This window comes from Archocentrus centrarchus (assembly GCF_007364275.1).
Source record: "Archocentrus centrarchus isolate MPI-CPG fArcCen1 chromosome 18 unlocalized genomic scaffold, fArcCen1 scaffold_23_ctg1, whole genome shotgun sequence".
NCBI lineage: Eukaryota > Metazoa > Chordata > Actinopteri > Cichliformes > Cichlidae > Archocentrus > Archocentrus centrarchus.
Window position 1 is genome coordinate 8,411,621 of NW_022060145.1, and position 27,248 is coordinate 8,438,868.

At 40.1% G+C, this 27,248-nt stretch overlaps 1 protein-coding gene across 1 annotated transcript in view; it reads left to right on the top strand.

The window, feature by feature from the left end:
• The window catches only part of LOC115775067 (phospholipid-transporting ATPase ABCA1), a 173,421-nt gene that overhangs the window by 85,603 nt on the left and 60,570 nt on the right, over positions 1–27,248 (top strand). The window contains 6 exon segments of the mRNA XM_030722513.1: positions 32–159; positions 6,120–6,218; positions 6,807–6,996; positions 17,383–17,477; positions 19,099–19,204; positions 23,786–23,860. Coding sequence (XP_030578373.1) covers positions 32–159; positions 6,120–6,218; positions 6,807–6,996; positions 17,383–17,477; positions 19,099–19,204; positions 23,786–23,860 — 693 coding nt within the window.

Below are 27,248 nucleotides of genomic sequence, written 5' to 3' on the forward strand. Positions count from 1 at the left end.
TCTGACTTTAAATTTGTCACCATCCTCCTAGGTGGTCTTGCCTGCTGTTTTTGTGTGCCTGTCTCTGATCTTCTCCCTCATCGTCCCACCATTCACCGAGTATCCAAGGCTGGAGCTGCAACCCTGGATGTATGGCCTACCTCAAACCACCTTTTATAGGTAACTGCATTAAATTGTAGCATGTAATGATCAGTGGCTTTGCTCAGAAATCAGTTATAATGGCATTTTAATTGAGTTCACCCCAGATTTTAATTTAGATTTGAGTGTTAACAACAACCTGTGATTTATTGATTCTTCTTTTAAGTTTAATACATACTGTTGCTGAATGATGTCATACAGGAGTAACATCAATAAGGTTATTGCCATTTTGTGAAACAGAATCAACATGATTTTTACTGCGAAGAATCTTCTAACAAATGATCTTTAGTGTTATCAGAGGCAGATGGTGTCTGAATAATTTAAAGGAGCAGTGGGTAGTTGTAATAGCAAGCATTGCTGAGTAGATAAACAAGAGACTGCAACTCTGTAGGAAAGTTAAACTTCAGATATAGGAAATCAAAGCACAAAAATGTTACATACCAGGGCTCGCTGTTTTATTTGTGAGTGATTATCTCGCTGAGGCCATCACTCTGGACAACATCCGTCCTTGGCTGCAGCTCGTTATCATTGCAAATGAGTGGCATAGCTTGTGACAAGGCCCAGCTTTAGTGGATATCGAGACCTAATAAGTAATAAGTGTAGCCTCATGAGAAACTGGCTCATTCTGGATAGAAACACAACTCTTGGTCAGAATGGGAAAGCACAGTGGAAAGCACTTCAGAAGAAACGTGGCACACGCTGATGTGTGCCACTGTAAGTCACTCCATCTGATATTGGTGTGTTGGTGTTGTTACTACAGCATCCATTATAACTGAATTGTGTAAATGGACTGGTATTTGTATAGCGCTTCTGCTCTAATTGAGCACTCAAAGCACATTTCATTACAGGCCCCGTTCACCCAATCACGCATACACATTCATATTGTGCTTATGCTCCAGCACCTTGACTAACTCGGCCAACTCGGGACAGATGACCCATTCTGACTCCTGAGCCACAGCCGCCCACCATCATGTGGCAGCGATATCATAGCTTTGCGATTTAGGGGGAAAATAAAATGAAGCCAAATGGAAAATACTTCCAGATTTGCTTTTGGAAGTCAGGTGAGGTATTATAAGAACTAATACACAAAGGGAGTAGGCTGTGATTCATCAACGGGTCTAAACAAGTAGCTTTCACACAGGAGAACGGGGTTTACCTCCTCTGTGAAGTGAAAAGTAAAGGCTGCCTTTGGATTTACTTTACTTTACCTGTTTTGTTGGGGGGTTTTTTTTGCCTTTTGTTATTACTCTCTGCACTTCACAACTTTTCTTTATTAAAATTTAGGCCACGAGTCTGAAAGATGATAATGATCCGGGAGCATCACTGCAGTATGATTTTATAGTTAAATACCTCCATGTTCACACCAGTAAAGTCAAAATTAATGTAACATGAGCCTTTCACTGTAACACCCAGAATGCTGTAACAATTTAACCAATATTTGCAGCGTCTGTCAAGGCCAACAAACTAATCGGAATTCATATTTGTTCATGTGACAAAGAGATGCTGTTGCTTATTCGCTCTACAGGTATTTCATTTCCCTTGGAAGCACTTTGTAGAAATTTGCTCAGAGGCTATCGAGACATAATAAGTAATAAGTGTAGCCTCATGAGAAACCGGCTCATTCAGGATAGAGACACAACTCTTGGTCAGAATGGAAAAGCACAGTGTGCTTTCATTTGATGTGATCTAATATAAACCCTGCATTCTAGTACAGGACTCAGATCATAAACTTTAGATTTGGTTCTGTTTTATTTCCATTTCTGCTAAATGAAACATTTTAATGCTCTTTTGCAGCTGAATTTTATAGTTGATTTCATAACACTTCATGTAATTACAAATCACTTCCTGTAGATTCAGTTGATATAACTTGTTTTACCCTCCTGCATCAATTTACTCAGCCAAAACACATTTTGTGCTTTGCGTTGCTGTCTGGGATTCTCACGTCTTTCTTTAGAGCACAGTTTTGGCATCACATTCTGGACATACTTAATATGTATGCAGTTTAAGGACATAGTGCTATTAATTTTTTTCTTAAAACCTTCATCTATCCATCCACCCTTTTTCTGAACAGCTTATCTAATTCAGGGTCATCGGGGGGGCGGGGGGGGGGGGGGGGGGGGGCACCCTGTCACAGGACTAACACAGAGAGACAGATAACCATTCGCACTCACATTCACACATACAGGCAATTTAGAACCACCACTACTCCACACAGAAAGGCCCCAGCCTGTGGACTGTGAGGAGACACTGCTAACCACTGCATTTTTGCACCAGTTTCTTCTTAGAAGTTAAAACTGAAGCCGTAGTTACTGACAGCCCTAAAACTTGTCACCACACTTGGAGCCATTAATGCAACATTTAAAATCTTAAAAAAAAAAAAAAAACATACAGTGAGCACTCTTACATGAAAGTTTGTAAAACTGAACAAACATTTATTTAGTTATTTATTTTTCCTTTGCTGAAACATTTAATTGCATTGCGGTCTCTCTCCATGGTCCTGAAACATACAGCTTCAGTCTTGGTTTCACTCGCTGTCCGGGGTGCTAATTCATCCAAGTCTCTTTCCACAGTGCTGAAACCCAAAAGAGTCAGGATGCTGTGTAAAATAAAAACATAATGCGATGACTCAATTTTGCAGTGATTTTGTTGTTTTTCTTTTTGTTTGTTTTTAAAAAATATTTGCTCATTTTGAATTTGTGGCTAGAAATGAACTGTTTGGGTAACAGAAGAAAAGGTTGTGTATGGTTAAAAAAAAAGAACACCAAACACACAAGTAATTAGGTTAATTGACAATACAACCTCTTCTTTATCTACATTTATGTATTTTATTTATTTTGTTTTTTTCACTGTTGTATATGTACAGCTTTGCACTCTGTGCCTGTGGCACTTCCACTCTCGCTTGTAGATTGTACTATTTTCCTGCTGCTGTAACATAATATTTTCCCCTGTGGGATTAATTGTCTATCTATCTATCTATCTATCTATCTATCTATCTATCTATCTATCTATCTATCTATCTATCTATCTATCTATCTATCTATCTATCTATCTATCTATCTATCTATCTATCTATCTATCTATCTGTCTATCTGTCTGTCTGTCTGTCTGTCTGTCTGTCTGTCTGTCTGTCTGTCTGTCTGTCTGTCTATGTATTTGCTCCATTGACCAGCGGCTTGCTTCTCTCATCACGTGGCCTTCATTTGACTTTATCTTCAGTTTTTCTACGATGTGCCATTTTGACTAGATAAACTATTCATTAGTTCCAGTGTTTCTGTGTTTATGTGCAAGTCTTCATTTTACAACTGTCCAATACTTTTATTATCTTTAATAACATGATAACCCAGCCATTGTTAATAGCAAAACAGATGGCTGCACATAATCCATTTTTACAATCAGACCACTTCAATTGCACTCACTGGTGGCCAAGAAAATGACCGTGTGACCTTCACTGAGACGCCGCTAAATGAGACAATGAACACTGTATTAATCCAAATGGTTGGCTGGGCTGTGGCCAGTGCTGGCAGAAAGCCATCGCTGTGGTCTCTATGAAGCACTGTGTTTTAACTCCCACAGTACCCTTAAGATAAAGGGCAGAGTGTGTGTGGTTAGTAATGAGAATAGAATTGCAATGTGAAGACTGTTTAACTGAGACAGGGCTTAGATATGTACAGGACACTCGGATAATAAAGAAAGGCTGAGGATTCTGTACACAGAATCTTGATCGGGCTCGTATCGGTATGTGCCTACACTGGACTCGAGCTACAGAGCACATCCCTTTACAGTCAATAACCTTTAAATAAGTCATGTCAAAGAAGTTTTGGCTCTCTGGCCGAAGAACAGAGTTGATAAACTCAAAGATTTTTCTCTCATTCTCAATTATGCTAGCTCCAATGACATTGAGCATTGCTATTGAATGTTTCACCACATCTAATCTGCGAGGTTACATGTTTCATTTATTCTCAGGAATTCTTGAGTGTAAAGATTTGCTTAAGATTAATGGTCACTCCAATATGGAACTGGTTGTGAGGTTTCATTCTTAACATAATGACAGATTTCAGAGATTTATAGCAGTCATGTTAGTTGGTTTGGTAGAACGACAGTATTATCACACTGACTAACTAGGATTATAATTCTGGCTCAATACATCTGTTGCTCCCTGAAGTGATTTCAGTACCTTCCCTGAAACATAATGACATAGTGTAATGTTAATAAACTCTACATCTCTTTACACCACATCTAATGATACTGTGCACGTTAGTAACAAATGTCTTCATTTTTTTTCTACAGGGAGTCTGTGATTTCTTAAAAAAAAGATCTCTTATTAGTAAATGTGTATTTAAGACACTTTAAAAGTCCTTAAAGAGGTCCTACTGTTATTTTTGCCAACTCTACACGTTACTCCATTGTTAAGGCCTAGCTTTGTCGTTCTACTAAATCCACCTGGGTATTCTTTGTATATCCAGAAAAATATTACAGTAGCGCAGTGCAATTAACTAATGGTTGTAGCTTATGCCTAAAAAGCAAAATAAAACAAAAAAGTTAATCCCAGATGCCTGGGCCTCGCTGCGGGTCAGTTTTGGCAACACAATGATGGAAAGTGTCTAATGATGATAGTGAAGAAGATGCTTTTGCAAGTCCGCCTACTCCCTGCTCTTTAGTCGGTGGAAGTGGGAAGATGCTCATTTAACAACAAATACCTTGAGAACCCACAACCAGGGATTGGACTGCCAATTATAGAGTGGTCTCAGAGTAGAGCTGCTACTCCTCCAGAGGCCAGTTGAGGTGGTTTGGGCATCTGATTAGGATGCGTTCTGGACACTTCCCAAGTGAAGTTTTTCAGGCATGTCCTACTAGGAGGAGACCCCAAGACCCAGGACATACTGGGAAGATTATGTCTCTCAGCTGGCCTAGGAATGCCTTTGTGTGTCCCCAGACGAGCTGGGGGAAGTGGCCAGGAAGGCATAACTGCTTGGACTGCTGCCCCCATACCCTGGACTGGATAAGCGTCAGAAAAAGGATGCATGGATCTCAACAGTTACTCGTGGTGGTTATAAATGGTGCATGAACACTTTCACTGCAAGTGTATTGTTTTAAACTTACCGGTGACTGATCAATCACTACATTTTTGTAGTGTAGACCTATGACTCATTCAATTATAAAAAAGGTGCCAAAGAACTGGTTATAAATTGTATCTTTAAACACTTTATTTCTAGCAGCCTGTTGCAAAAACACATCATTAGGTCCCATTTCTTTAGTTGAATCTATGAAAAATGCCAGTGCTAACATGGGTTGACAGATATAAAATAGTATGTTCCCAAAGAGCTATTAGCTGAAAAACTAGGCATGTCACAGCATGATGTGCAGTCTAGCTGTAAAAATTTGGGAAGAATTGGACAAGTGTTGGAGAAAAGAACTAAAATAAACAAAAACTATCTACAGTATCTGTCTCCAACTCTCTACAAATGAGCAGTATCTGAAAGTCATGAAACTCATTAGAATTGTACAAACTCTGTTTTTGTCTTCTATACTGTATTTCCATCTATGTTTGTACATGTTTCAATAAATCATTGCACCCATTTTCTTTTTTCTCAGTCTTGGGGTGGCTCAAGACTTTTGCACTTTTAAAAGAAAGAAGTTTAGATTTAAAATCTCCTTAAATTATAGCGAAGAATCTCTTTTTACCTCGGTGCTCATTTTTGAATGTGTTTCCTTATGCAGAGAATTTGTTCACAGTTTGGCCTAAAGAAGACATTAAATCAGTCTTTAACATTTCTAAATTTTACCACAGTTCTGCCACAGCAGGCCATTGTCCAAGTTCATTCTCTTTCATAATGCCTCTTAATACTTGTTTGTCTGTTTTATTGACATTGTGACAGACTGGCTGGCGCTCATGGATTAAAGTGATATGTGGACCTTCTGTGAGAGATTAAACTGAAATATTTAATGATGAATTTTTCATTATTATATTCTGAATTTTCCAGCAACGATGGACCGGGAAACACGGAGGTGTCCCAGGTGGTGGAAAGCTTGGTGAACAACCCTGGCTTTGGGACACGCTGCATGAATGGAAACCCTATACCGTAAGTACGCTGAGCATACAAGAGTCACAAATCACATACCAAAAGAATCCAGCCAAACATCAAAACCAAATGACACTGACAAAGTCTGAATCTATGCAAGCTGTGCATGTTTGGCGAGTTGTTGTACATGTGTGTATGAGCCTCGTTTCAACAAATCCAGCAGCAGGCATTGAGCTAGATGTAAAAAATAAATAAATAAATAAATAAAAGCAAACCCAGAGCTCTGCAGGATTTTGAAAACCAATCTGTAAGAACAAATTTGATCAATAAATAACAAGCTTTCTCCACAGTCTTGATCGGGATAAGTTGAATAATAAATACCTGTTTAAACCTATGAGATGGTTTACCACAGCTGCTCCAAGTGGACTATTATGCTTGTATTATTAACACACAAACTATAATCTTTTAATTGAGTTTTATTTTTTCCCCAGTAGTCTTAAAAATATGAATATTATTTAAGTTTTCCCACACAACAGTTATACCAGTGTTTAAGAAAAGAGGAAATAAGGGAAACAGTGATGGATGTAAGTGGCAGGAATCAGTGGTTTCCAATGAAATGTTCATGTTTATGTCATTGTTTTCCTGCAGGAATTTACCTTGTTCCTCCAGGAAGGATGATTGGTTCACTCCCTCAGTGGATCAGTCAGTCACTGACATCTTTCTGAATGGAAACTGGAGCATGTCTAACCCCTCCCCTGACTGCGAGTGCAGCACTCCTAAACGGACAATGATGTTACCTGACTGTCCGCCTGGTGCGGGCGGTCTCCCTCCACCACAGGTTAGTCTCTGACTCCAGAACTTGTGTCTCTTGGCGGTATAGTTGGTGGATCAGCCTGTATAGGAATTTATGGATTTATAAGATTGATCATGTGCAACAGTGAATGTGTCAGTATCTGTCTGAGGTCTGTTGAGCGAGACATTGAACCGCTGCCTATTCAGGGGCCACTGTTCCTGCCTGGATGTGCAGCTTTTTTTTTTTTTTTTTTTAAGTGAAATGCATACATTTACTGAATGTGTGTCATGGAGGGATAAACTGCAGGAAGAGAGTGGAGTGGTCTAAATGTAAAAAAAATAAAAATAAATCAGTGACACAACAGTACAATAAAAATGCTTATCATGGAAGCTTTTGGCTTGCAGTCTGAAAGTCCCAGTCAGCATCATTTTGATTTGAGAACGTAAAGGTACTTACTAACAAGGAATTTGCATTGCATTGCAAAATGTAAATCAGCCTTTTGTGCTGCCTCCCTTTTGTGAACTAGCGAGCATGCATGAAAATGGGGCCAAAATTGATTCCACTGAAAATATACCGAATTGGCCATTGCGAGTGATTCAGCTTGTTCCACATACCTGTTAAAATTCTCTTTAAATATACCCATAGTGTGTCCTTTCAGATATATCCCAACTTTCCACCTTGTAGAGTCCCTTAGGACATTTCATAGCATGCAGTTCCAGAATAGAATTTGCAAAGGACCTCACCTTTTCTGCTCAAACCACAAGTCCTGGGAGCTTTACATGTCTCATCCTCCACAAGTCAATAGCAATCCTCTATGGACCATTACTTTAACACTATACATTGTAGTATGCAGCTGGGGCAAATGTTGCATGGACTGACCTGGAGGGGTTTGATCCGGGCTGGGATCGATTGGCAAGTTAGAGACCCCACATCTCTGCCTGCCAGCCACCACCTGCTGACTGAACCAATCACGGCACAGAGCGAAAGTGGTGTCTCATTTGGAGCTAAATGATTTGCACTGCTGTCTCCCAATGATAATGAGAAATCTAAGCTTGAGTGAGAATGGCTGGAGAAGCTGTCACTGCACTCCAGTGTCATTTTATTAGAGATGGCTTTGTCTGTTTGCTCAGGCTTTGTGGCATGTGCCTGCATTTTAAGAGATTAGAATTTGAATGGCTCATAGCTAACCCCGTCTAAATCTGCCAATATTTTCTTTCTCTTGGAGACTTACGACAGTTGAGAATTTGTTTGTAGTAGTTTACCCTGGAAACGAGCAGGGGAGCCCTGATGCCTAATGCCTGAGATTTGGCTCTGAAATATTACTTTTACAGAAGCTAATTCATAGTTTTACATTATGATCATTATTTCTAGACATAGAGGTGTGTGCTGATTAGTCCTGCAAGGCTGATAGCTTAAATGTTATTATCATTATCAGCAGTGTTATCAGTGTTGCAGAGCTTACGTTAGCCCTGTGACAATGACAGTCGTGTTACGTTTGAGACATGTTTTTGGGAAATTGGGTAATAGCTAGAAAAGTGTGCAGCCTAGTGAGTCCTGGTTTTCCCCTGGAAGTTGGAAGGTCGGTCATGACATCCGATCGTCACTATACAATTATGAAATATTGTTTTGATATCAACGGTTGATCAAAACTTCTTCGTGACTGCAGGATCTACCAACATCTCATCTCTTACATATCTCACAAATAGCTGCACATTTACCGAGTAGCTACGTAGCTAGCTAGTTTCTGCACGCTGTTTTTCTTATTTTCTGACATTTAATGGACCATCTACCAACTATGTCCACCAAATACAGTCCACTCCTTATTTATCTGTATTTTGTTAAAAAAATGGGAAACAGGTGCAGGGATTTATAGAAATATGCAAACAGTAAATGCAGCAACACAAACTTGAAAGTCAATATTTGGTATGGGCACCTTTATTTTTCTACACAGCCTGAACTCTCAACATTCATTTTAAACTGCATTGTTATATCATCTTTGTACTTAGGACTCACAAATAATGGCACATTACAGCGTTAGGGAAATCTATTTATGATTTGTGTGTCTGAAATAGAAAAAGAATATTGACAAATGTACCAGATTTTTTTAAATATCTGAATCAGTCTTAGAAATCCTTCTCCGATACTATTTCTGTTTCTTATACTATTCATCACTGTAGATAGTTTTTTTAGGCCCACCACTTTTTTTCATGCTCCACCTGTCCCATTTCCTATTTTTTTTTAGGGCCACTCTTCGGGAATCATCTTTCTTGTGCAAAAATACCATTTTATTCCTGTGTAACTATTATCTTTGGCATTTTTCATAGATTCAACTTTTTAAGCTTGAACAATTCATAGGACAGGGTTACATACCTCTGAAAATGGTTAGGCTCAAGGACTGGACTGAAAATGAGTGAAAAAGCAGCCAATGCCCAAAGAAAAACTTTGAAAGACCTTCAAAAAGCTGGAGAACAGTTGCTCAAAACCCCTTTAAAACATTATTAGAAAGTCTGGCTGCTTGGAAGCAAAACATAAAGAAATAAGGAGCGGCACAAGACTTTTGCACAGTACTTTAGTTACCACTGGATAATGTTACCGTATGATCATAAGTGTATTAAGATAGGGTATGTGTTTACATAAGATTTATCAACAAGACTATGTAGGGACATAGACTATTTATTAGTTCAATTCAAACTAATAATTTCATGATCCACTACAGCAACACACAAAAGGCATTTCTCTGAATACACTTATTAAAGGTATTCAGAGACTTTATTATCTTTGGGAGAATCGAAATAAGTTTCCTCAAGGTGTCGGCTTCTTTATGTCTGTGGTTTAAGTTTTAAACAAGAATTATTATATCAGTTTTTCAAAGATGTTACATTTAGTCCTTGTATCCTTGGTTCAGTGAAGAGAAAAATGAAGATACTGATCAAGGCACATGAAATGAAATTATTTAGTTTCATAACTGCTGTGGCATTTCCATCTTTAATCTTTGATGGATTTGGAGACGTCATTTTGGAAGTGCTAAAAGACAGTGGTTCAAAAAAGGGACTGCAAAGTCGATAACCTCCAACAAGCAGGACGTTAAATGACACTCTCTGAAACTGCTGGGCTCATTTGGCACTCATTTATTCCACCCCTTATTCCTTACACTTTCCCTATATGCAGTACGACAGTACGCAGTCAGCACACTTGCACACGCTGGATTGATCTGTAGTTCTTTGTTGAACTTGTGAGTCTTGCAGTGTGCTCCTTTCTATGACACGGCTCTCCAGGGCTATTTAAAAGGAGCACCTGTCCACGGATCATGTTAAAGGATGATTGTTGAGACACTAAAACAAGACGAGTGCCCTTTCTGTAACCTTTTCCCATCCCTGATGTTCAGTCTTAGCTTATGACAGCACTGTCAGGAGTCCCCCATTTGTTAAAGTGTTATTCGTGTCTTTGTATCTTCCCAATAGCCTGCTAGGCCATCAATGTCTTTCTTTCCAACTCTAATTTTTTTTATCTTACTCTTTTCCTCTTCTCCACACGGTTCTCAATTTTCAAACAACTCTAGTCCCCCCCAAACACACACACACTTCTATACCTGATTATTTTTTTTCCCTCTCATTTTGTGAATTGCTCCTGCTTTGCTGCTTAACTGGATTTCTGCTTTATCATGTCATACTGTAAGTGGCTGGTAGTTTTAGTACACTTAGCCACAGTAAAAAGACCATTTGTGAATGCCAGTTCTTGCTTGCATCTTGTTAAATTCACTTGCATCATTCCTCATTTATTTATAACATCTTTTTTGTTCCAATCCAGCACCTGTAAATGGACTTAGATTTGTGCATGGAAACAACCTTGAGGACTTTAAGGTTTTATTGTGTAACAATCTGCCACTATGGGTAAAATTATTTTAAATTTAGCTTGAGAATAGAGCAGAAGGGGGAAAGACTAAATTGGTGAGGAATTGGACAATGGTAAGAGGAAGAACCCATTACATTTTGGTGTGCACGCTTCTAGCACAGAAGCACCACCGGTGGCACAAATGACACAAAGTTGAGTACACCTGTGATTTCCAGATGTCCTAATTATATGACTATAGCTGTAAAACAAGAACCTTCTCTTTGCTGGCTGCGTCATGGAAAAGAAATTGCTAGAGGAGGTAAAAAAAAAATTTGACCGTGAGACTTCACAAGCATGAAAAATCAAGAGTTGTAGAACAAACCATAGTCAGAGCCACGGTGGCCATACTAAATTGACACCAAGGACATCCTAAAAAAACATACAAGCAAGTGCCTCACACTTGGCATAGGGGCATTCTGGGGAAAGTGAAATTACTTTGTGAGTTCACACAGTGTGAAGGACATTGCATATATATATAGACAGGACAAAAAAAAAAACAATCTCTGCTTGAGCTTCAACATGATTTAACTTTGCTAAAGATCACAAACAGCAGTCTGATTAGTATTGGGAACACATTCTTCGGCCAGATGAAACTGAGATAAATTAGTGCGATGCTGTGGCCCCCGTGCTTTCACCTGGCCAGGCCTAGCACAATGAAATGGAAGAATCACAGAGATCAGTGTGTGATGATAACTGCCTGAGTGCAAAACTGTGGGGACATGGCATTCATCAGCCTCGTTCCCTAAAAAAAGGAGCTCCTACTCAATAAAACTTCATTAGAGACTGCATTTCCTCCAACCAATTATTGCCACCTCCTTGTTTTTTCATGCAGTCATTTCTTAGATTAGGTTTGAATGGTAACCAGTGTAATATATATTAAAACAGAAACAGAACAAAGTTAGATAGAACAGGAAGTGAGTAACCATGGCTAAAAACAGGGAAACTCAGACACAAAACTAAACTTAACATGGGGGAGAGACACAGAATAAACTAAAGACTCAGACTAATAAGGATATGCATGAAGATCAAAAAGGAAACAATAAATTAAAAGCCGAAGACAGAACATTTAACAGTGAACAAGAGTTCAAAATCCATAAACTTCGAAACCTAGGACACGCTAAGTCTTCTGACTTAAATTCAATGGAATGTCAAAAAAAAAAAAAGGTACAGCAACACCACGCACTCATGAGAAAGCAGTCGGGGAAAAAAAGTCCTCCCAGAAATTTACACGACTCTGGGATCTGCCATGCTAAGAGTTGATTCTGTGATTTAAGGTAAAACTAGGCACACAAATGATTTAAAAATTAAAATATTTGAATTGCAGGAAAACAAAACTTGTTCTGATATAAATACTAACATAGTAAACTGTTAGTTTTGTAAGAGCAGATATTCCACTGTTGAACCTGCACAGGTGCTTATCCACTTCTCTTGTATACTTTAAGTATAGAACTGTGACCTCTAGCCCTCAACACTTCGTTCTCCAACCTTTGAAGCCTCCCTGCTGTTAACTGTGAGTCTACCAGTGAGCCAAAACATAGGGTTTACTGTTTGGTATATAGTGTAGTACATAAGGCCATGATCCCACTATTGATGTTACCATCCACAGTGGTATACAGTACAGGTATCATTTTTCACACGGAGTATCGCTGCTTATGATGAGTTATAATGCCATCACAGATATAATTAATTGAATATGCTGTGAATTTCATATCATCAATTTAACGTTTACCTATAGACAATCGTAGGTTGCTCTAAACTGACGCATGTCCGAGGCATAGACCACCCACGGAAGCCGAACACATTGTAAGGATGTATTCCCTTTGACCGCAAAGCCTCTCATGCTGAATAAATCATGACAAAGTGTACCGGCTTCACAGTAGTTTTCTTTTTTGTCTTTCATCCTGCCGAACCTCCGAATATGCCCTTGAGAAACTACAGAAAATACAAAAGAGAAAAAAAAAAAAAAAAAGCATGGACACGGCACCACAGGAGGCAGTGTGAAATCATTGTTTCCATGGTAATGGCAGGCAACAGTAAGCCCTCTATCAATTCTAAGGTATTGACTCTCATTCACTGCTGATATTTAACCTTCATAGATGAATAGGCAGTCATGCGTGCGAAGGAATTGATAACGCCGCCACTTTCAATGTATCAAGATTGATGTCTTTATCATTTGGAGACCGGCCTAACTACAGCTTGTTTGCAAATTACTCTCCTTGGTCTCATCTATCAGCCTACTGAAGTTGGGCATTGGTTTATCATTTGGGTGGAGACAAAAAAGAGATCGTTCTGCATGGGAAATACAACTAGTATTGTCTACCTTTGCTTCTTGGTCTGAGAATTTGCTTTAACAATGCCTTTAAGTGTTTGTTGAAGTGAATTTATAATGTAATGTAACAATATTGAATCCATAAACCTTACATATGAGGGCGCGTGTTCTCTCTGACAACAGCTGTTAAAGTAATAAATCCAGTTACAGTAAGTGCTGATCAGCGCTAAACCCCACCAGTCCATCCTCAGCCAATGGTGAACAAAGCATACTGGCACATCCTTTCTCTGCTGAACCACTGCAGATTTGTCACTTTGGCTCCCAACTCGCGCAGATTCATTTTGGTGTAAAATGACCTGTCCGCAGCCTCCTTCTCAGCAGAAAGCAAGAGGAGCTCGAAAGCAAAAGCAGAAAGGTCATTGACTTGTGAAGTGAGGCAAATGGAGGGTGAGGAAGTCCCTTTGTTGCAGCTAAACAGAAGAAAAGGGATTTTAGATGAAATTCTGTCACTGGGCGTGTATGCTTGCAGCTCAATCTTTCTCAAGGGGCTTTTTCTTGTGGTTAGTACGCGCATGTTTCTAACCCAGGACCATTAGCTATTATCTAATGCTCCTGTTCAGCTCAGTTTAAACTGATGTGATCATATTGGACATAATCATGCAGCACAGTGAACAATGAATGAATCGTGCACCGAACTGAAAAGCATTGCCCAAAATGTGTACTGTGACACAGGTACACAAAAGTATACAACTGGACACCAGCGATTACCAACATGTCATGTTATAATGAGCTGAAGGAGCTCACACATGCAGAAGCATATGCTTGTGCATATATTGATCCAGCAATATATATATATCATATTGCTTCCCTTTGCACTCTGTTCAAAGTTTAGGTTTAAGTTTACTTTCTGTGTAAAAGTCTTTAGCCAGCCTCATTACATGTACCTGACCATTGGTGTACCAGAATCAATTTTAAATTGTATCTTTAGGCACTTTGTTACTAGGAGCGTGTCACAAAAACATGCCATTTGTTCCCATTTCTTTAGTTGAAACTACAAAAAAATGCCAAAGCTAACACAGTTTGACAGGCATAAAATAGTAGTTTTGCACCAACAAGGTGATTCCCAAAGAGCTATTAGCCGAAAACATGGTGTGCAGAGTGTCCTTGAAATATGTGAGGAAATTGGAGAAGTGGAAGATACAAGAAGTGCCAGGCCTAAAAAACCATCTACAGCGGATGAACAGTATCTTAAAGTAATGTCGTTAATAATTATGGAAAAACTCCAGCAAAGACCTGACACAGGACCTGAGAGATTCATCTGTTGTTCAGTTGATCCATCTATCGTTTGCTGACTCTCATCAGAACTGACTTTGAACCATGGAAAAAAAAATCTGGAAACTGTTTGATTTTCAGCTACTTCAATTTTCAGCATGACAATGATCCCAAACACACTACCGGTGCAGTAAAAGCATACCTGGATGGAAAAAGACACGGTGGAACACTATCAGTCATGAATTGGCCTCCCCAGAGCTCGGACGTCTATATTATTGAAGCAGTGTGGGATCATCTTGACAGAGAACAGAACAAAAGGAAGCCAATATCCAAAGAAGAGCTTTGAATTTGCTTCAGGAAGCCTGGAAAACTATTCCTGAAGAGCAAAAGAAATTAGAAGAGGTTTCAGGCTGTGTTGAAGAATAAAGGTGTTCATACCCAATATTGACTTTCAAGCTTGTTAGAATTGTACAAACTCTGTTTTTGCTTCATATACTGTACTTCCATGTATGTTTGCACACATTTCAGCAAAATATTTCTAAAAATGAGAAGTCGCTCAAGATTTTTGCGCAGTTGTCTTGTAGCGCTTGAAGTATTGTGAAATCATGGCATGAGTCACTCTGTCCTTCTCACCTTTAACGGAATTCAGGAGCAAAACTGGTGACTGTAGGATTTTGACATGTTTAAGGAAGGAAGATCCTTCCCCCAAGATTGCTTTTCTTTGTGCACACTAGATAAAACTCATCTTTGAGGAACAGCACGATGTAACCAGTGGCAAGATTAATATGAACACAGCACGGTCTCTTATCTCTCCAGTGCTCGAGTATGCCAGCTCATTCAACAGATTTGATTACTCCTTAGTTTACATTTCCCTCACCCCTTCTTGCTTACCTAGCTATCAAGCTGGAGAAGTGATGCTGTTCAGAATGCCAAACAGACTGAAGCTGTTTCCAGGTAATGAACAAGAGATGCAGACATAGGTATTACACAATCACATAATGTTCCCATTTCAGTCTTTTTGATGGGGAATATGGACGAGGGCCAAAATAATTAGACCCATGCCGACTGTATGCCCGGGTATAAACTCATTGTACACACAGTGGAGTGTAAACCTCTTATTTTTGGTTTTGTTTGTTTCTCAGTTCCTGTGGCTTTTCGAAAGGGATGCATGTTTGTTCAGAGATAAACCAAGGTTGCTGTGCCGTTCCTCCCCCTTATCTCTGATTCATAAGCCAGATGGGTCCTCGTCTTCCTCGACGTTCTCCTTCTGCTTGTTTTTTTTGCCTTGCAATTTGAGTTCTCCTCCTCCTTTTCTTTCTCCTATGCACTCTCCTCCAATTTTGAATTCAGCTTTCTATCATCCATGCGATTCTCCTCCTTTGCTTTCCTATTTGTTTTTCCACAGTTTCTTTAATCTCTCTTCAGATCTTCTCCTCCCTGTTTTACCTCAACTTTCTCTTCATTTTACCGCTACTTCTGAAGCCCATGATCGAGAAAGCTATGCACTATCAAACCTGCAGAATAGTGATTTTTAGCATGATCAGTAAAATTGAAGATAATATAAAAACAGTTTACTGATACCTGGACACAGACCCCTTTAAAGCAATCTGGCATATCATACAAGTGAGAAAGAATGGGCATAATCCACAGAGAGATAACGGACACATGCAGGTACATACTACATTTACCCAAAGCTCACACATCAAGCTATTTGTACACAAGGACAGATAGCTGGTGTAACTGGTGGGGGTGGCGTTGGTAAATTGCATTTCAGTCCAGGGGTCTCAATTGCACTTTATCAAGGATCACTCTACTAATTAGCATAGTGTTAGCTCTTTAAATAAGCAGGGCTAAAGCAGCTTGGGGTTGTTGTGTGTGTCTGTGTGTGTATATCACTCTGCACAAGGTGGAGTGTATTCATAGCAATGTGTCGCACCCTCTCTTAATTGGTTGTTTGAATGTATCCATTTATCCACAGAAGGGTATCTAATTAGGGTCCTTTGACATTAGAAACAGCTTCCCCAGCTTTGGCAGGGGTGTAGATTTCAGCCAGGCTTCCCATAGCTAGGCTTAATTGACTATTATGATAAGAGTTGGGGGAACGTGCTCCACAGTGGAGTGGATAGATACCACCTGCAAAATGCTCTTACTCTCTGGTTTTGTTGATTTTTGCATTGGCTGGATGAGTTGTGATGGGCGGCTTAGCAGTTGTATCAGCCGAAGTCTGTCTGCGGTTGGCCTGCCGGGTCAAGATGCCCCACAACACACAGGCAAAGCAAAGCGCTTTTATATCCTTTCATACAGTAAATAAAATAAAAGCCACTGCCCCTGTTTTGCATGAGTCCTGGATCAACAAACACAAGCCTTTAGGTTATCCTTGCATTATTAAAACTACAGTGTGTTTGGGAAAGGTTTTCTGCATCTTAAACTCAACGCTGCTCTAAGCAATACTTTTTATATTAACAATGGATCACCTGACTGAATATTATGCACGAAGTGTCACGGCTGCTGACGAACCCGCGGATGATTATTACCGAACAGTTCCGTGGGGCATTTTCAGCTCATTGTTTTGCTTTTATGGTCTGCAGCGTTAACGCATTGCTCTGATGAATCTCATTTTTAGCAGCAGGAGGCAGTTGCCTTTAGTGAAAATAAAGCCCCTCCGATCAACCCAGCTGTCCAGCAGAAACAGCAACAAATCAGCAAGTAGCTTCTTATAGGCAGGGTTAAAAGGAGAGTGAATGCTGTAGTAGTATTCATCAGGTGGCCAGAAGCACATCTATTAATACATCTGTTTGCTAAACCTTCCCAGTAGCAACTTTATGAATTTATGAGGTGATAAATCTCAGTATGTTTTGTTTATGGTGCCCCCAAGTGGTCCAAAAAACACTATTTTGACACAAATGGCAAAAACAATAGTTTATCTGTATTTCACAAATTCTTCACTTCAACTTCACTTCACTTTTGTTTTGTTTTTTTTTTCTTCTCTTTTTTAACAGAGGATACAGAACACAACAGACACTTTGCTGAATTTAACCGGACGGAATATGACGGACTTCTTGGTCAAGACTTTTGAGAAGTCCGGTAAAACCAGGTAATGCATATCAGTGCGTGTGTAACTGGTGGCACTTGAGACGAGCGGCTTTGCTCATTTCTTTTCATTTTGTCTGTTCACGCTGCTGTTGTGATGTTGGTGTGTCTATTTTTAGTAGAATATGAATGAAAGGACAAACTCCTGCACACCGTGCTGTCGTTTCCATCTCTCCTCATTACGCAGTTATCGTGTTTTGACAAATCCTGCTGGGCCGCTCTTTGATACACTTCCCTTAACCTGTCATTTCAGCGCGTGAAACCATTAAGCACAAACTGTCAGTGAGAGGAATGATTCATTGTAAACATTAGGTTGATGTGTTTGTGCAGCCCTGTGCATGTTCCATCCAGAACATCCAGAACATTTTGGACATGTACATATTTCCACTGTGTGGTATATGCTTATGCTGTATATGTGTTGCATTTATATAACTATGCAGAGCAAATGTACCAGTGCATATTTGTTTGTGTGCCCAGGGGTGTAATCATGAGGGTTTTTTTGAAACCGTCAACATGCAGAGGGCCTATAAAATGCTATAAATTGAAGCATTAGTTTCATCTGCAATTTGGAAAGTGGATAAAAAAGCTCTTCCTTCAGAGTGGAGAAAAATAGCTTGACAGAGTGTGTTGTTTGTCCACTAAATTGTCAGACCTTCTAAGTGGTCTGCCTTTGAAAGGTGGCGATAGGAAGCCATTTCCAGATTCCACATTGTAATTGATACCAATCCTTATCATGTGGACTTGAGGTGAACTTTGAAAAACTCATCTAATTTCAAGAAAATTCAAAGACTTGAATCTGTAGCAGATAGATTGTGAATGGCGCTCGGAGCGTTTCGGAATGATTTAATACGGCATCTAAAATGCTAATTTGCGAGCTAGTATACAGACGTTTATCAGTAAATGAAGCAGCATCGGGACGACTTTGAGAGAGCGCCACGGATGCAGGTCTCACATCACAATATTATATCACAAGCTGACCTCGAAAAGGTTTCACTTAAAAGTAATTTCATGTAGTCATTTTCTGGGGCGCCTCTGTAGCCTAATAGTTAGGGTGCAAACTGAGTAGCCGAATCGTCCCCGATTTCACTCCTGGCTGAGTGCACCCTCCAGGCTTCCTCCCCTCCCCCTTCCCCTCACTTCCTGTCTATCAGCACTGCTGCTCTCAAATAAAGGCATTAATACCAAAATATTATAAATGTTATAAAACAGCGACACAGGTCATCTGTTTTATTGGACTATATTAAGCCTGTGTGTTTAATGAATGTTTCTTAGGCAATAACTTGTGACACGAGCAGAGTAATAATAGTGTTTCACATTTCTCCTATGCCCCTGATATAACGAAGACCTAAAAAAGCCAGACAGAAATAATGTTGTGAAAGCTCATAGTGAAAACCTCATGTAGTAATTGCAGTGTGTGGAGGAGAGAGAATTTCCTATATGGGTTTGAACTACTTCATGTGTGATTACCATGATAACTGTACATGAGTTTGTATTTCAGCTGATTTGTTTATTCGTGCAAGCACGAAAGCAGATGGATTTAAAGTGTGCGTTGGCATTGGGGGTGGCGTTAAACGTGCGCTCCTATATCCACTTAAACCTTTCTGATTATTTTCCTGACACTGCAGGTACGGAGGGATCTCTGTCGGAGCAATCAACTCCCAAGTTCGTCTGACGGAGGCAGCAATCACGGCTGCATTCAGAGATCTAAAAGGCCTATTCGGTTCAGTTCAGGTATGTAATAAATATTGGCATTCACAAAGTCAAACTTGTTGATACCACAGGATTATATGAATTCTTTTTTATGATGTAGAGAAGTTGTACAATGTAGTGCAAGGCCAGAAGTTGTACGCTCGGAAAATAGCCCATGGGCATCTACAAAGACACATGGAGCCTTGGAATTAGGTTTTTTTTTTTTCTTCCTGCTCCGCATGCATATAAAACTTGGAAATAAAGAACCTCCCTCAGATCAGCACTGAAATGTCTTTGGAAAGGATTCAATTTTCTTTCTGTACACACTAACAAAGGGTGATTCAAAATTAATACTAATTTTAGTTACATTTTAAAATATTTGAATTTTTTAAAATATTTGTTTACCCTTTTAAGCACATTGAAGACATACAAGTGTGCTACTTTGAGTTAGACTGAATTTTTTGCCAGCCGTCCTCTTCTATCCTTGTCAGGGTTGCAGCAGGGTTGCAGCCTATCCCAGCTGTCATAGGGTGAGAGGCAGGGTACACCCTGTACAGGTCACCAACCTATCACAGACATTCACACCTATGGGCAATTTAGAATCACCAATTAACTTAACCCCAATAACTGCATGTCTTTAGCACGGTGAGAACATGCAAGCTCCACACAGAAAGGTCCGGGCCAAGGTGGAATCGAACCCAGACCTTCTAGCTGTGAGGCAACACTGCTAACCACCACTCCACCATGCTGCCCCAGATTAGCCTTCCAAATATTAGATGCATTACATACTACCACACTTTATGTATTAGTCCACTAATAAGATGCAACAAGCTGTGGCCTACTTTGTATCAAATGAGACAACTGCACAAAATTATTACTTTTTTACTTCTTGACTCTTTATTAGACCATAAAAAACACAGTCAGATTTTACTTAAACACCTCACACATAAATTGTGGTTGAATAACCACAGATAGATGATACTGGATGCAAAATGTATACTTGACAAATAAAGCAGTATTGTAAACTGAACCAGGCTGGGTCGCCGTGTCTCTGCCCGTCTGGATGTTTTTTAGATTCCTGTGAAATTTTTTTATTCGACTCCAGTACAGGTTAAGACATGTCATGTCACCATCCAACACCTGAAGCTACTCAGCCTCAGGACTTCCACACAGCAACTATAGGCTATGAAGGACGTGTGAGATTGCAACCATGTGACCAATTGTGGGGTGACTTCAATTCACAGTACAGTTTTCTTCTAATAAGCAACAACCGGCTCTCTATATAATATATTTACAATATCTTACTATTTAAAATGAGCATACTGTTGTATAATACAGCACTATATTCCTTGATTAGAGCTTAATTTAAGTGCAGTTAGGGCTTGAGTGTGTTTATTTACTATCTAATAAAGAACATATTCATTTTAGTTGAGTCTAACTTGATTCAAAATATGTCTTACTACTTTAGCGTACAGTAAAAAAAACCAGTTGCCACTGAATTTACGACACATGCTTCTGAGTTATGCTCTTTGATCTCGTGTCATAATCGGGATACATTTTTAATGTGTCCAGTAGGATTGTTTATGACTAAAAAGCTTCAAAACTACTCCCGCTCACCACTTCCAGTTTTAACTTGGATCTTTTTTAATGTATAGTAAAAACCCCACTGCTGTCTTTGTGCAGTTATTGCTTTGATGCTCATTCATCTGTAGAAATTACACATAAAAAAACCGCAATTCATCATCGGCATTGTGTTACGACCCAAACGCTAAACACCTAGACCAGTGCTGTGAGTGAAGAGGCTGCTTTTCTCCTGTCGAGGCTGCAGCTTGCCAGTTTGATTTTGACTGTGCCGCTCCAAATTGGAGCATTGAGCTCTTTGTTCAGACAGCTTTGTCTCTTGGATACCGGTGATGTCACTTGTGGTGGACTTTTGGACTCCGCTGAATTCTCGAACAATTGAGAGAAGAGACTGAATTCAAAGGAAAGAGGAGGTTTAATTTCTTCAGATCCATTTTGTTGAGTGTCCATGGCAACAAGCTACTATTGTCTGAGTGCCGCTTTGAATAAATCGAGAAATCTCGCGCACAACATCACACAATCCTGAAAATCCACTCACATATCTTATTATTTAACCTTCTTATTAATACAAATTATTCTGTTTCAGGCTTTTTTTTGTTTGTTTTTGGTGTTCTTTAACTTCTTCACTTTGGTCAGTTCAGTTCATGCATCAATATTCAAACTCTGACTCATGTCTAGTGTTTCTTAAAATTCATGCCAACTCACTTGTCACCTCCTCTTGTTTCTCCCTCTATCTCCCTCTCTCAGCCTTACTCTTGCAAACACAGAGTCTCTCGTTAACATTTTAAATTTTGGACGTTCAAACTACATTGAGATCAGCACACTGCTTTGCCCTCGGGCGTCTCCGGTCTCATCCCTACCGAGGTTCTCCTCTCTGTCTCGCAGAACCTCGACACTAATGTGACTTTAATTTGTGCAGCAGCGATGATGTAACTCTAACGGCCGAGCATTAGCTGTCCCAGCTCTGCATTCCTTGTTATTAAAGTGCTACACTGTCCTTGGGAAATGTCTGGTTCTCTTCTGCTGCTGCTCTGCAGGCACTGAGATGTGAAACTCTTAACTGGAAGTAACGTGTTTTTGCACTCCTGGCCACCTGCACCAACTGGGAAGTGGGCTTTGAAATTTCTGTTTCATTGCATTTTCTATGTCTAGCAGGTAGAAATAGAGTTCTGAGAAGCAGGAGGTGGTGGGAATGGAAAGAACAAGAAAGGCTGCGCGCTGGAAATTGTATAATTAAGCCCCCCAAAAAAAGCATCTCAGAGGAGCCACTGTTTCATGTAGATGGTGTTAATGATACGCAGCTCCCTGAAATGCTTGTGTAACCCATTTTTATTATTTAAATTATTCAGAAGAACAAGCCCTTAATTTAATAAACTATAAACTTCTCCCTGGCAGGTTCTCGAACACACACACACACACACACAGGCACATATTAACACCCTGCCACACAGACCATTTGACCGCTGAACTATGCAGGCCACTTTGGAACACCAGCCAAAAAAAGTCGCCACACACTCGAGTGGCTTTATTGCTGTGTCGTGAGCCATTGCACCGACGGGTCCTCTGGCCAAACCAGCCTTGTCATTGTCCTTGAGCGGGGAAGAGTTTGTCAAGGATTAGACTCAGGCAGCTGCTGGCATCCTGTTTCAGCGACAGCTAATCCTCAGGACGGCTGCCTATTGGAGCCGCTTGGCACAACTCAAACCCGAGTGAAGTAAAAACAGAAAATACGGCAAAGGTTCCCTCGCTCTCGCTGGAGGACGCATCACGGACAAGAGCAGCAGTCTTGTTCTCTGCCTTGTGTATGAATAAGTAATGAGCTGAACCAGAGGGGCATGTTATTTAACACAAATACTTCTGTCAGCATAGATGGGAGCAGTTTGTTTTGGGGGTTTTTTTCAGACTGCATTGCTGAAATGATGCATAAACATTTCGTTGTGCTTAAAAAAAGCACACTGGCTCTATGGCAGGGCCAAAAAAAAAAAAAGGTGCAGTCCACACAGATGTTCCCAGATGTTTTTGAAGCAAACCACAATGTGCTAAACGACTGGATGAGTGGAGAACGGAGGCGCGTTATGATCTTCTCAGTCTGTCCTCAGGTAACCGTCTGAGTTGAGGGGCTGGAGAAATCTTTTTTTGTCCTTGTCGTTCCGCTCTCTCTGTTTCACTGCAGACAGGCACTTGCACCTGAGCACCCTCCTGCATTCTTGGGATGTCTTTCTTGATTTTTCTCCTCTTATTTTTCCTCACTCCCCCACCTCTCTTTCTCCAGCTGTCACCTGCACTTTACCTCCGTAAATCTCTCCTCTCTCCATGCCACATTCACCCCCCCTTCTCCTCTGCCATAGCCCCTCTGATGAAGGCAGAAGTCCAACAGGAGGTCCATTTGCATTTATATCACACATGTAATGTGCTCAGTAGTCTTATAGCCGGGCCGAACAGCATGGTATCAGCGCGACACTTTGGGAATCGCATGCCTGTCATCTTGAGCCCTCATCCCAAGGCTCATTTCACATGAGACATGAGTGCAGTAGAGGAGATTTTAATGCAACCTGTCCGGGCTGCCTTTTTCTCTCCCATTTTCATCACCTCACCACAAAACCCAGCTGACACTCTCTGAAAATAATTTCTTTGCTTGTATTTTATTTGTGCCTGTGAATAAACCCTCTCCCACCCCCCGAGTCACGTTGCTTAAAACCGACTGGCCGATTAGGTCGTTTCTGCTAACTGTCAATCTTGGTGTCACGTTCTGTCCCTCCTCTCGCAGTTTTAATTATTTCACACAATTTAATAAAAAGAAACAATGTCCAAAAAATTTAAATAAAATAAATAATAGCTAGAATAACAGGGACCCCCCCCCACCTCCAAGTCTGAGCAAAATAAGTGGTTCAGCACACCCTAGTGCTCCCTGGAAATCTTAATTCTTGTGTGTGTCTCTCTCTCTCTCTCTTGTTTTGCATTTCAAAGAGCAGTGGTGGTTTTCCAAGTGTATCCAATTAAGTCTCCCAACTCATTTTTATTTCTTGTTTTCCTCTTCATTAGGATAATGTGACTGATCAGACTTTCCAGAGGACTGAGAGACTGCTCAAGAAGCTGGGAACCCGGAACAACGTGAAGGTATTACTGTGAATTTCTGGGCTGGGTTACATTACATGGAATGAGATAAAAGTTTAATGATTCCTGAGGTGGAATTAGTCTTGTACGGTAGGGAAACAGGCTACAGAGGCAGTGAATGCCCAAATATGAGGCCATCAGCTTCTGCTTTTGAATTTATATCAAAAGCAGAAATTGGTATAAATAGTTTAGCAGCTACGTCCTGGTGATTTAGTCTCTTACTAAAAAATTATTCTCACTTGTTGCAGTAAATACAAAACAAAGGGCAACTCGATATGCTAAAGCCATTTGTTCTGCTAAATGAAAAAAAACAAACTGCTAATTCAAATTTGAGCTTTCCAAGCAGCAATAAATGAATTTGTTTCTCTTTTTCATTCTGTAATGAATAAAACAAGAAATCTTATAGTAAGTAAGTACACTCTTCAAGTTGAGTACATTTGTGTTTAACGTTGAAATACTGTTGAAGCTGTCCTATAAAAATGTCTCACACTTGTATTTCTCATTCTGAGAGAAGAAATTTGCTTCTCCCCCAGAGCACTTTGATGCTTAAAGTAGTTTCAGAAGTGGAAATGTGGCTTGCCATCATATCTTACATATTTTTCACTCTATCACCCTCATGTATTTAGCAGACAAGCTTAGGCTTTTTTTTTTTACTATCTGTTATCTTGAATACATCAAATGGTATTTTAGCTGTAGACCTTTCAGAAACTGCTGGATGAAAAAAAACCCAAAACAAAACAGAAAATAATATCCAATAATATCCATTTTTGTCGATCTCCTCTTGTGAGATACAGTACAAGAAGAAGAAAGAAAAACAGAGCAACAAGCAGACAGAAAGACGTACGTGTGCGTGCGTGTGTGTGTGTGTGTGTGTGTGTGTGTGTGTGTGTGTGTGCGTGTGCGTGCCCGCATTCCGATTTCTCCACATGACACTCAAACACCATCCACTCTTAATTAGCGCTGCACTATCAACGGGGAGCTCTCCCTCTCACTCCGTATCTCTTTCATCCATTCTTTTTCTTCTACAAGCAGCTTCCAACTCAGGGAATCACTTACAGTAAAAAAAAAAAAAGACTGTGTGCAAAAATACAGAATAGGAAACAGCTATGGGTATGTGCATCGGAAGCAATGATGTACTATACTTCTCACTGTGCATGTATGCTGCACATAGAGCTGAAGTGCCAACACATTTTCATCATTGTGCTTAATTGCTTAATGCTGGTTGCATCCCCCAGTTGTACACAAGGTCTCTTTTGGTCTTTTGATGCACTGGCCGCAGCAGTATCGACAACTGAGCAATAACTGTTCAGTTTTAGATACTTTCAGTACTGTGCAAAAGTCTTGAGCCACCCTTTCTTTTTATTTTGCTTCCAAGGAGCTGGTCTTCCTAGTATTTTTTCAAAAAAATTTTAAGTGATCTTGAGCAATAATTCTCCTAGCTTTCTGAAGGCCTTTCAAAGTTTTTATTTGGACATTGACTGCTTTTGCACTCATTTTCCTTGTACCTGACCATTTTAAGAGGAATGCTTCTTTGTGTATTCCGCCACTTAAGACTGACCGATTCAAGCATAAAAAAGGTGCCTAACTCAAGGATGAACCAGACAAGCAAAGAACAAATTTTAAATTGTATCTTTCTAGCAGCCTGTCACAAAAACACATAATTTGTCCCCATTTTTTTAGTTGAGTCTACAAAAAATGCCAAAGCTAAAACAGTTTGACAGGCATAAAATAATATTTTTGCACCAACAAGTATCAAAAGGAGCCAAAAAAAGTAGACCCAAAATGCAGACTCATGTTACTGAATGAGCAGTGAGAAGGGTGTAACTGGAACAACAAGGCGAAGATGATCTGTAGGAAGAGGAAACCAAAGGTTAGAAATAAAACCAGATAGGTAACGAATTCAAGGAGGAATGGAATAATGACGGAAATTTACTTGTCACACTGTTACGAGAGGGAAGAGCCTGTTTACCAGAGGCGAGCAGGCTGAGAAAGACTGATGGCGGCGGAGAGCTGTGCAGGCAGGTGAAATGGGAGAGCCAGCTGAGTTTTACCAGGGAGCTCGAGTCTCACAGGTGCAGTTCTTCAGAGTCCAAGCAAGGGTTTCATGAATTCAAAGGAAGCAAGGTTAACGAGGAGACAGCGGGAAAACAGGATTACTTCTTCTTGTGAAAAAAATTGGAAACTCGTGAGACCAAACACGTTACCACTAAGGCTGCAATAACAATCTGGCGAACAACTACCACCCCGGCTGCCCCTTAAATACACCGCCCAGAAGAAGGAGATCAGTCACAGCTGTGCGAGGCAAACCGCAGCTCCACTCAGAGGTACACCTGCCCATGAAAGAAGGGAAAACAGAAAACCAGCTCCTGCCTGCCCAGACCCTCGCAAGAAGGTGATTCCCAAAGACATATTAGCTGGAAACGGCATATCTTGGCATATGCAGTGTGTCCTTGAAATATTTAAGGACAACAAAAGAAGAAGTGTCAGGCCTTAAAACTATTTACAGCAGATGAACAGTATCTGGAAGTCCTGTCCTTAATAAGTAGGGAAAAAAAATCAGCAAAGACCTGACACAGGACCTGAGAGATGCATCTGTTGTTCAGTTGAGCCACATGTATTTTTTGCTGACCCTGGAAGGGCGGCTTTTAAGAAGCCATTCTTAAGGAAGGGAAACAGTGAGAACAGGCCGAGGTATACTGTACCAAACTACAGAAGAACTGGACTAAAAAAATCAGTGGCTGCAGGTCTGATAGAGTAGCAAGTGTCTACAGCCACTGTACCATCTGTATAACACAGTGGAGGCTCTGTCATGGTTTGAGGCTGCACTTCAGCCAGCAGTGTGGAGGTCTTATCAAAAATGATGGAATTATGAACGCTGAAAAGTGCCATCAGATTTAGATACCATCAGCAAAGCATTTGATTGGCAACAGCTTCATTTTTCAGCATGACAATGATCCCAAACACACTGCCAATGCAGTAAAAGCATACCTGGTTAGAAAAACACACAGTGGCCTCCACTGGTTGACTAAAAGCTTGACTAAGAGAGTTCAGACTGTGTGAAAAAATAAAGGTGGTTCGACCAAATATTGACTTTCAGGCTTGTTAGAACTGTACAAACTGTTATATGCATGTATATTCGTACATGTTTCAGTAAGTCTCTGCACCTATTTCCCATTTTTCTAGTAAAATATAAAGAAATGAAGGGTGCCTTGAGACTTTTCTACAGTACTGTACTCTCTGTACTAAAAGATTGCAGTGGGGGTCATGACAGAAGTCCCAGGTTTGTCAGCCCAGAGACTCTCGTACCTTAGTGTTCCATTTTTCGTCACTTGCTGTTTGCAAAACCTAAAAAGCTGGTTTTTTTTTTTTTTTGTCTTTTTAACCAATGTTT